The sequence below is a fragment of the Vicia villosa genome, linkage group LG3 (assembly GCF_029867415.1).
Source record: "Vicia villosa cultivar HV-30 ecotype Madison, WI linkage group LG3, Vvil1.0, whole genome shotgun sequence".
NCBI lineage: Eukaryota > Viridiplantae > Streptophyta > Magnoliopsida > Fabales > Fabaceae > Vicia > Vicia villosa.
The window spans coordinates 11,066,777-11,078,168 of NC_081182.1; the positions used below are offsets into that span (position 1 = coordinate 11,066,777).

Genomic DNA, 11,392 nt, shown 5'->3' on the forward strand with positions numbered 1-11,392 from the left:
CCTCATTTCACCTTTTCCATCTCATTTGTTTCGGGTGAAGATTCGTACCCATTCTTTTACTTTTAGACATTGCACGTAAACTATTTGACAAAATGTTTTCATGCTTGTTTCTCACTAAATCCAAATACATACGTTGCAATTTTCTTCACTATTCCGTGACCCATTCAGATCAATGTAACAATGTTCTGGCAGATTGGTTGAGTAATCAATGAGAGAAGAGGAAGGAGAGGAGGTTTGATTTTGAATAGAGAAATAGAAGAGAATCATGAAACTTAAAAGAGAGGTGGTGGATACCAGATCTCTATGAGTGGAGCTCAATTTTCGTAATCTTAATCATCACAAGAATTGATTAGTAAAACAATGTAATGAGCTGAATGAATAGGCTGCTCAATCAGCGATCGTAAAACAAACCAGCTTACACCAAACATATTCTGAACTAATTCACCGATTAACTGATACTTATGTTGTCAATAGCTTGCTATAGTGAAATAGCGTAGTAGTGGTAGGGCTCAGCATGAAACTTTTGGCCTGCAAGCCATTGTCAACAATAGCTGGTGTAGCGGCTGCTATTTGTGGCCCAAACTGTTATTGCAGCCGCTATAAGGGTCTCAGAGTGAAATTCCTCAAAACCTTTTTTTCTAAACCCTTTTCTTTTTTATAGGTATAAATGTCAATTTGGCGCCTATCTCTCTATAACGTTGTTGCACCCCAAAATTTGCCCTCTTTATTTGAGCTATAAGTTATGGATGACGTTTATTTCGTCGTCCAAAAATAGAAAGAAAGTAATAAAGAGTTCTGATGGTTTATACAGTAAAAATACGAAGAAATTTACAAGTCTCGTCTGGAAGGAGTTATGAGCTTAATTCCCGCGTTACCAGGACTGTTTCGACATTATCTACAACTTTCATGTTCAGCTCAAAGTCAATTTCTTTGAGGAATGCTGTCGAATTTGGATTTTAGGAATAGTCGGTGGTGCTGAACCCACATTTTCGGATGCCAGAAAATTCATATCTCATGATCCGCTCATCGAATTCACTCGAGATTTTAACTGCAGCTCTGTGCCATTATCCCCGACATTTCATATGTTTAGTCCGTCGACCGATTATGCACTGAAAATTCTTAGAATTTTGAAGAGTGTTGCCGTTTTCCAGTGAAAAGTGTGTTTTCGGGTACGTCGCGGCAAGTTCGAAAATTTATAACATCTTCGATTTTTATCGTATGAAGTCCATTCCGGCGGCATTCTCTCCGAAATTTCGATAGCTTCGATTTTTCTGCAAGTACACTCATTCAGATGTCGAGCCGAAGATTGACTTTGATCGCGTTCTTTGAGTGGTACTCACAAAATTCTACACAGTCGCACCAGATGAACCGACGTTTCTTGTCATTCAAACGCGCATAATTTCTTTACCGTTTGTCGGATTGAGATGATTCTTGCGGCTACGAGTCACAAATTTAGTTATCTTCAAATTGACGTTAGTCCCGTTTTCAATTTTTACGCCGATCCACGTTTACCAGAAAAAGCCTAAAAATTAAATAGTTAGGAGCGTTATTGACATTTCACCATTTACACTATATATATTTTCTTTCCTTTTTTTTTTCTCTCTCAATAACTTCACTTGCACCAAAAAATATCAAAAACATTTTTTCTCATTCTCAATTTTTCCCAAATCAAAAACCCTCTTTCTATCAATTTCCAAAAAAAGATTCTCAAGAATATGGATAAAGTGATAAACTACAAGATCGGTAAACTCAAGAACGCAAGAATCCCTCTCCAACACCGATCAACCTTCGACCACAACCTCCCTCCGTCGCCGGCCACCGCCGCAACCTTGCCGGACTTCCTCTCTCCACCGCGAATCCTCTGTTTCTCTATTCGATTCACGCCGTGACTCTGCGTTTGCACTGCGACCTCACCTTCAGGTTGCAGTTCCGGCCGCGGTCTCTACTCCTCCGATCCTCTTCATTTTCCCGGTAATTTCACGATCCTTTAGTTGTTGATTCAATTGTCTGCATTGTGGATGAAACCTGTTGATTGTTGTTAGTAGCTGATGATAAATTCTAGTGCGGATCTGGTCGTTCGAATATAAGTTTGATGATGATGATGATTATATGCTTGCTACTGGTGATGATACTTGAATTCTGAATTTGCTAATTGTTGTGCCTAATGATGAATATTCAATTATGGAGGTTGTCGTTGTTGAACAAATTTGAATGAAAGGTAGATTTGCGATGATATTCGTATTTGATATTGAATGCTAATTGTTGAGATTGATATTGTTAGAAGTTCAGAGTTTGTTTGTTGATGATTCTTGAAACTCAATTGGGGGACAATGCTTGTTGTGCTTAATTAATAATAGAAATTAAAGTGTTGTTGTTCATTCTTGAGGTTTAAGAGTGGGAGTGTTCATTGAGTCGTGTATGTAGAACTGTTGATAGTATCAAATGGTGATTATATTGGTTGATTGCTGTGGTTCAAATTCTTGAATATGGAATATGCATAATTGCTAAGAGTTGAACATGTTTGTAGCATTCTTTTGGGATTTGATAATGATAATTGAAATTGTTGTCGGTGAAGGTTCTTGAGTTTAAAATGTTGATGAAGATATTTGTTCTTGAGTATTTGTTGATGATGATGTTCATGAACGGTTAATAATTACTCTTGAGATTTGATTCTTGATTCATGCGTCATTTGTGCTATGAACCATGTCTTTCATGCTGATTTTCAACTAGTAACTTGTGTGCTTTTGTGCAAGTTGCTATGAGTCAAATACTTGCATTTTTATACTAAGTTGTGAACTTTAATGATGATCTTGTTAGACAATCCAATGCTGGAAACTTTAAGTGTGAATTGAAGTTGTTCTTGACAGGTTATTTGAGTAAAATTCATGATTCTAATTGTGTTTAAGTGCTGGAAATTTGATGTGTTGTTGTAGGCATTGGTTGTGTTGCATTTCGTTTATTTTGACTCATTAAAAATGTGGAAAAGACAAGAGTAATTGTTGTGCTTGTTGTTTAGTGTTTAATTGTGGATTCACTAGGTAAAATAGGCTTTATATGATTGCTAATGAATGATAATTATGCTGGAAGTTTTAAAAAATTGTTGATGTTGCTTTGTTGGAAGTTGATGATGATTGAGTTGTTAATGAAAGTGATGATGCTGAATTTTCAATAGAGTTAGTGTTGTGTCTAATTTTTGAATTTGAACATGCATGAGGTATAGTTGTAATGTTGTATAATGGTAAGAGTTCTTGATTTGAATTTTGTTGATAGTTGTTGTTGGATACAAACTAGTTTCTTGAGTGTGAGTTGTATCGTGTTTCCAATTTTTGTTTGCTAGAAGTTGTTTAGAATTGCTTTGTGTGAAGGGTTGATCACTAGAATTGGATATAACATGATTGGTGAAGATAATTGGGACTGTTTTGAACATAAACAATGCAGAATTTTGGTTGTGTAATTGTTGGTGTACTTCATCATTTAGTTTGACTCATGAAAAGGTAGAAAATAAAGGAAGTTGTTGTGCATTTGGTTTATGATTTAGTTGTTGATACAAAGTGAAAATAAAGTTGGTTTGAATAATTAGGTGACGCTATCAAGTGCTGAACCTTTTAGGGGGTCAGTGCTGCGCGACGCTATATGAGATTAACAACATAGGTTATTATTAGTCTAGAAATCCAATTTACAAAGGAATTGATGATCCTTACTGTGTGAAGGAACGCCCTTCTCCCATTTTTTTAGTTTCTAATTTCTTCCCCTCTCAAGATACAAGGTTCCTAAATTTTGTTCTATTCCAAATATGTCATACCTTGCAGGAAGTAGATTGTGGATATTTATAGGAAAAAAAATGAGAACTGAAGTCTTCCAAACTCCTAACATCTATCGCCATCTTCTCAAGGCGGTCAAGAAACATATTGGGAAAGAAGAGAATAAGAGACATTTTCTAGAATATGTAACCTCTGAATTCCACAAGAACCGAAATCTGACTGATGGTGTGGCTGTCCAACATAAAATCAAGCTTGCTCGTGATTACACTTACCTTCTTAACAACGTGCACTATCACAAGGTATTACGAAACTCTGGTTTTATTGTAATTTCCCTTCTCAAACAGCATTTCTATTGTAGAGGCCTGTACTGTACATTATTCCAAAAATGGTCAAATTATAAACACATTCAGTATGAATGATTCCATATAGCCAAATTGGATCAAGACAAAAGGAATCCTCTGCAGATTTTGTCTAATTATGGATATCAATCATAGTATTTTTGTTTTGACTCATTTTATGTCGGTAGTGTAAATCATTACTAGACAAAAAGCACATTTTATCTGGCTGGTTTTCTGACCATGATTCATTGTCAACAATCTTGTAGGAGTTGCTTTTCTCATATAACATTGCAGTTGATAGATCAGACGAGGTTAAAAGGACACTTGGAAAATCTGCTGCTAGTGTCGGCCTTCAGCTTCCTGAGGTTTATCGATCATAATGGTTTGGTAGCTATTTATCAAGATAGAGAACATGAAATAAAAAGATGAGTAAGCATTAAGGAGGATGAAAAAATTGTATTGTTTATGCATTAGTTCATGTTTTTTCCAATACCAAGAACTATTGTCATTGTGCATTAGACTTTTGTTTCAGGTTAATGTATTTCCATGTCTTTTCACAATGTGTTTACATAAGGGCACAATGTGTTTATTCAAGAATAATTTGAGATTCTTTTACAAATGTTTGCAATGGAAGTTCAGTTCTTAGCTCTTCTTTCTGCCTTTTTCAAAACGGAAGCTCTTCATGAACACTGTTGCAATCTTAGGGTGATAGAGATATGAAAGAAAAAAAAATGTTACTTTTGTTGTTGTTGTACCTCACTAAACAATTCGGCCCTTGAATTGTCAATTTATTATCAGGTTATTAACAACTTCATCCTATGGTAGCTGTTCAATTGCAACAAATCCTTTTGAGGAAGATTTTTTAAGACAAAAAAAACTACATCTAATATATTTCTAAGGAGTAAGTTGTAATTTACTTATTTTTCTTTTTAACTACTCTCTCCGTTTCAATATATAAGAGAACAATATATATATATATATATATATATATATATATATATATATATATATATATATATATATATATATATATATATATATATATATATATATATATATATATATATATATATATATATATATATAAAATAATCACATTTATTAAGAAAATCCAAATATAATAATTAGGATCATGATTTTTATGTTATTTTATAATAAGTTTTGTAGAAAAATGTAAAATCAATTTTAATTAATAGTTGGTTATAGAGAAAACAAGAGAGGGAGAGAGATTAAATTAAATGCAGTTTGAGTTTAATTTCACTTTGAAAAAGAAATGTTGATTTTTTTTTTTTAAATTTGGAACAAGAAAAATGAGTTTTTTTTCCCTTATGCTATAATATGAACAAATAATATGATGAAAATGAAAAAAAAAAAAAAAGAAGGAATGTTGTCTTCCAAGACTTGGAATATGATCAAGGTGTCAGGATCAATAGAATCTTGGGAAATGCTGTTATTCTACTTGTAGTAAAAATTATTACTTTATCAGTTGTTTGATGAAACTAATAGAAAATGTAAAATTTCTGAAAAGGCTAAGAATATTACTTTTCTTGCAGAATAAACAAGTGACAACTCCCTTGAATGTTTTCCTCTTGAGAAGGTATTGCAGTTAAACAATCCTTGAATATATAAAGAATCAACAATATTTTCTCTTGACTTGTATGTGAAGCATAAAACATCATCTTTACAACCCTGCATGGATCTTTTAATTTTAATCTATCAAGTATCCTTGTCAAGAAAAAAACCCCATTTTTTAAACATAAATCCATTTTCTCATATTAAAATTCTTACTTGTTTATAAAAACATGAAGTTCCTATTCAATGGAATAGATATTTTCCTTCATTCATCCAATAACACATACAACATAGTTTGGTAAACAACAAATGAAGTCAATAGCTACACTTCTCTTGGTGCTGAACTTTTGCATGTATGTCATAGTTTTAGCCATTGGTGCATGGGCTATGAATAGAGCAATTGATCATGGTTTTATTATAGGTAAGAAAACATTTCATATTTCCTATTTCCTATCTTACACATTCCGTTCATCACATATTTTGGAACATAAGGAGCCTCTGTCGAGTTGGTGTTAGCCCGTGCGCAATTCTTATGTTGCTAAGAATTATGCAGGTCCGGAATTAAAACTTCCAGCTCATTTTTCACCCATTTTCTTTCCAATGGGAAATGCTTCAACTGGATTCTTTGTTACATTTTCTTTGTTGGCTGGAGTAGTTGGTGTTGTATCAGCAATTTCCGGAATCAATCATATCTGTTCATGGACTGCTAATAGTCTGCCATCTGCAGCTTCAGTTGCTACCATGGCTTGGACTCTTACACTTCTTGCCACGGGGTAATCTACTCTCTATGATCTATTTTCTTCAATTTATGCATTATGATAATACTGATCTAACAAGAGTTCAATTTTCTGCAGTTTTGCGTGGAAAGAGATTGAGCTTCAAATTAGAAACGCGCGCCTGGTAAGCTGAGAAAATAAAATCATTTGACAAATTTCTCTTGTCAACTTTATATTTTTTACTGTTGAATTTTTCTCTTTCAAAGAATTCTGATGTGTGCAATTTTACAGAGAACCATGGAGGCTTTTCTAATTATCCTCTCAGTTACACAACTTCTCTACATAATTGCCATTCATGGTGCTGCTGCATATAATATATATACTTGAAAGTTGAGAGTTTTTTCTTCTTTTTTATTTCGTTTTCTTTTTAACTGTCTTTGATTTTTCTGATATAATTTGAATAATTGGATTTGTGTAACTAACAAAAGCAATAAAGAATATCTAATTTTCTTCATTATTTTTTTATCCACTGACAACTATTTTAAGCCATACAGCCTAATCACAGGTTCTGACACGGATAACACGACGCAACATAGACACTCAAACACTAATTATGTCAAAAATATTGGCCACCGACACCATTACATATACGATAATATTTAAAAAAGTTAAAAATATTATAATAAAAATTGATGTCTTTAATTCTGCATCGATAACATTGTTGCGATAGATGTTTAACCCTTTTAGATACTTATAAAAAGGTTTGTCCAAAAAATGTATCAGGTGTGTTGAAGCAAAGAATAAAAATATTGTTTTTTAATACTTGTCTGAATTGTCCGACACGTGAGCACCGATTCAAAGAGTACCAAAACAAACAAAAAAACCATTTTTCGGGGGACATTTGTTCAACTTTTCCAACACTTGTAAGACTTTTCCGACATGTGTCGTACATATGTAATATAAGTGTTGGACACTGACACGTATCGGGCATTGCAACAAGGCTGCTCTTAGAGATATTTGTGCTTCTTAGCATACAACTATTTCATTTCAAAGGGCATATTGATAATTTGGTATGATACACATAAAAATAAATTTTATCATGGAAACTTCTAAGCATATTGATAATTTCTATATCACAGAACTAACAATGTAGCTTGACATACTCAAGAATTGAGCTGTAAATTGTTGCCAATACAATAAATCCAATAAACTTCCCTATACTAATGTAAACAAACCTTATATGATCACTTGGAAACTCTGAACCTTGACCCTCTACATCAAAATATTTTAATAAAGTCCTTCTAATTTTTCTGTTTTAGCTTTTGGAAGGTCTCAAACAAGATTTTAGGATTTTGGTAGACGCACCATCGAAAAACTTGCATTGGTGAAAAGTTTCTCATGAAGCACCATTTTCCCTTTTGACATGCAGGTTGAGATCCTAAGCTTGTATTTCTGCAAGAAAAGCAGAAAGCAGATATTGTCAACCATAAATCGATTTACAGGGTCGAAATGTATACTATACCGGGATAGACCACACAAAAAAATCCTCAAAATATGCATTATCAGAAAAAACATTGCAACTTCAAAATCAATTGATTGAATTAATACATAGACGAAGAAGTAATGAACAAACCTGAAATTATCTATCTGAGCCTGACAAAACTTCAAACAGTCCACAGCAACTCCACCATGAAGTCTTCTGCACCAAATTTGGAGTTGACCTTACAGAAGGCTGGATATCATATCAGCACAGAAAAATATAGTCAAAATGAATTTCAAACAAAAGAAAGACAAACCATAATTATGTAATGAAACATTCATACAACCGAAAATGCAAAACCTGATCTTTTGAGCATTCGGGAGTCTCAGAATTCTTACTATGTACTGCATCACTAGGTAATGGACTACGAGATGATGAAATTAACACTTTACTATCAGATTCCTTTGGCTTAGGTTCCTCCAAATGCGATGTTGTAGCATTCTCATTTGTCTTCTCAAGCTTCTGACCTTCACACGGTCGCTCAAGGAACAATCAACATTCAGTTGATAAACTTGTGTTTACATGAGTGCTTATTCTTCAAAGCAGATTACACAAAATATTATGCACATATTGTTTAACACATTTCATAGAAACAACTCATGTGTTAAAACAATTTACATGAAGAATCCTAGACCTAAAACACTATACGAGCAACAACTCTAGTGTTCATTATATTTTTCTACAAAGATGTATTTGATACACAGTTGGGCAGCATCTTGTAGTGGTCTTCTTCTTCATCTACTTTTTGCAAGTTCCGAGCAACAACTCCTTGCTTCTTCTAATTTCTTCTAAGATGCATATGATGGTAGTTGAATGGCATCTTGAAAAATCTTGTTCTTATAATCAACTTCGGCATATCAGCTTAGGCTTTTGCAACATCTAAATTACCTAGCAGAATTTTGATTGGTATGTGCTTTAGCTTCTCGATTTGGAATGCTTCTTCAACCAGATCATCATCATCATTCTTCTGAAAGCAGATTGAGAGCAACAACTCTTGTTTCAAATTGCTTCTTGACTTGATCTTTATTTCCAACTTCTGATGCTGATCATGATGCTCTTGAAAAGCGAATAACACTCTCATGAACTTAGACATAATTATTACACCATTGAGCAGCAACTCAGTGTGCATAAAATTTCTAAGTCATTCTAATGTTGGGTGTATAATCATTTGATTTGGTGTATTCTTCTCATGTATTTTTAACACTCATTATTCCATTGGAGCATATTGCATTATATGCAGGATTTTCTTTTTCTTATTTGAGTTTTTCTTCACATAGGCTTATTGTTTGTGTATTCAACACTTTTGTTCACTCACCATACAATTCGTATGTGTGTTACCTCTTACATGTATTCTGATGCCATGTCTCTCACTCTCTTATTCTCTGTGTTGTGCTTTTGTACTTTTTCAAGTAATCTTCTATTTATAGTCTTTTGATACTAGTAGCTGTTGCTAACACCTTAATGAAACAAACAAGCACAGTGGACATAGTTCAACAACCTCACTTCATTAAAAATCAAGTTCCATGAACAACATTACAACACTAACACCTTAACAAATGACATTACAAAATCCAATACATCACAATTACTTCAGCAACTACATTTCATAACAAAATACACATTGATCATAAATGATACAACAAGACAAAACATCTTCAATCTTCCATGAAATTTCTCAGTTTTCAACTTCGTCTTCAAGTTCTTGCTCTTCTTCCTTGATTCTTCGTACAATGACTTCATGTATCCCAAAGATGCCATGGCTTCCGAATCCGTGTTCGTCGTATGTGCAACTTCAGTTCCAGAATTTTCTACAAAATCTTCACCCCAGATGAAGAGATTATACGTATCCACACTCCTCCAATTAGGGCATCTCCAAAACAACCTACATTTGTTTGGTCCATTCTTGTAGTGACACGACATCATACGAACCTGACACCCACAATACTTCCCAACTCGAGATTTCACCGAAGCAAATGACATGATATTGGAGAGCAGAATATGAAGAAGAGAGGAGATGAAGAAGAAGATGTCACGATTTCAGTAGAGACCCAAGAAGTTGTCACGATTTCATCTTAGAGAGGAGAGGAAGATGAATTGCTTTCACGATTAGGGCAACAGAAGAAATTGAGAGTCCTTTTAAATTGGACCTAACTGTGCCACGCTGTTATTCAAGCAAGTTATAGAATAAAAAATTTATTCCACGTGCCCTGCCACATAAGCAACCATTAGTGGTATTTGACGTTAGGGACCAATTCTTCAGACGGAAAATTTTGAAGGGATTAATTCTTGAAGGAAAATTTTGGAGGGACTTAAAACGAAATTTGAAATATTTATAGGGACGAAAAACTTCATTAACCCTTTAATATTTTACTTTAGCCTTTTAACTAGAAAAAAAATATAATTCCTTTAAAAATTATTCTGTCGTATGAAATGATCATTCCACCTCCACATCTTCTTAGTTAGTTACGGTCAACTCCTCCAACTTCTTCCTAATTATGATTTGGAATATCTCTTAATTATAATTAAAAAAACTAATGGTAAAAACCATTTCAAATAATAGAATATTTTTAAAGCATTACTTTTTAATTTTTTTAATTAAAGTTTTTAATAAAAGAAGAGTTAAAAGGTAGTGCACTAACCGTATAAATTAGTTTTACACTGTCATCCAATAGAAAGTTATCAATCTCCCATGCCATTAAATTATTTTTTTAATTAAAAAATTATTTAATTGGATAAATGGTGGTGATTGGTTGACAGTGCATCACCCATTTTCTCATAAAAGAATTAAAACAAAATATTACAATAAATTAAATTAAAGAATTAAAACAAAATATTAAAATAAACTAAATTAAAAAATTGAGTGACTAATGTAGCGGTAAAAAAGTACTCGACGTGTTCACACACTCGAAATACAACAGAGTCGCCACCAAATTTTATTTATTCGGGAAAATATCGATAAAACCCACAAAGGAAAAAGAAATGGATGAGTTGGTCATCGTAACCAAATTAGGGTTCGGGAGTCGGTTAAGCAAGGGGAAGGTATTAGCACCCCTCACCTCCATCGTACTCGATGAGACCCATTTAGTTAGTTTTGTGAATGAGTGTCAGCGTGATGTTTGCGTTCTTTTGCTTATTAATCGAGAAAAGATAAAAGACATGTATTTTTATTTTTTATTATTGTGAAAAAGAAAGGATTTTTTATTATTGTGAAGAAAAATAAATGTTTTTTTATTATTATGCTCGCCAAGACGTTTGTATCTTGTGCGTACGTATTTCCTCGTGCAATGGGAAAGTCAGAGCAATCGTAGTCCGGACGAAGAACCACAAAAATTTGTTGGTTGATTTTAGCGAGAGGGTACTCGATCGCATTCAAATGGAGACAATACTACGCGCACATGGATAAGAGATTGTTTGCATCACTACAAGAATGAATAACTAAATCAAGAGTAAGGCAAGATTTTTGCC

The 11,392-nt window shown here is 33.5% G+C and overlaps 2 protein-coding genes across 2 annotated transcripts; both read left to right on the plus strand.

Moving 5' to 3' along the window:
* Nucleotides 1-1,625: 1,625 nt before the first annotated feature.
* On the plus strand, nucleotides 1,626-4,751 carry LOC131660292 (uncharacterized). Its single transcript, XM_058929505.1, has 3 exons — nucleotides 1,626-1,971; nucleotides 3,810-4,060; nucleotides 4,366-4,751. The coding sequence occupies exons 2-3, from the start codon at nucleotides 3,842-3,844 to the stop codon at nucleotides 4,477-4,479; spliced, it is 333 nt and encodes a 110-aa protein (XP_058785488.1). The 5' UTR covers nucleotides 1,626-1,971; nucleotides 3,810-3,841; the 3' UTR covers nucleotides 4,480-4,751.
* A 110-nt stretch (nucleotides 4,752-4,861) lies between these two features.
* LOC131660291 (membrane protein PM19L-like) lies at nucleotides 4,862-6,824 on the plus strand. The gene is made up of 5 exons (XM_058929504.1): nucleotides 4,862-5,000; nucleotides 5,653-6,092; nucleotides 6,225-6,444; nucleotides 6,526-6,571; nucleotides 6,679-6,824. Exons 2-5 carry the CDS (start codon nucleotides 5,981-5,983, stop codon nucleotides 6,772-6,774), a joined length of 474 nt encoding a protein of 157 aa, XP_058785487.1. The 5' UTR covers nucleotides 4,862-5,000; nucleotides 5,653-5,980; the 3' UTR covers nucleotides 6,775-6,824.
* The last annotated feature ends 4,568 nt before the right edge of the window (nucleotides 6,825-11,392 follow it).

Excerpts from the sequence above, each read along its gene's own strand:
- LOC131660292 (XM_058929505.1), top strand. The coding sequence starts at position 3,842 with ATGAGAACTGAAGTCTTCCAAACTCCTAACATCTATCGCCATCTTCTC. Across the intron at positions 4,061-4,365 it reads ACAACGTGCACTATCACAAG|GAGTTGCTTTTCTCATATAA; the intron begins GTATTACGAAAC and ends ACAATCTTGTAG.
- LOC131660291 (XM_058929504.1), top strand. The coding sequence starts at position 5,981 with ATGAAGTCAATAGCTACACTTCTCTTGGTGCTGAACTTTTGCATGTAT. Across the intron at positions 6,093-6,224 it reads TGATCATGGTTTTATTATAG|GTCCGGAATTAAAACTTCCA; the intron begins GTAAGAAAACAT and ends AGAATTATGCAG. Across the intron at positions 6,572-6,678 it reads AAATTAGAAACGCGCGCCTG|AGAACCATGGAGGCTTTTCT; the intron begins GTAAGCTGAGAA and ends GCAATTTTACAG.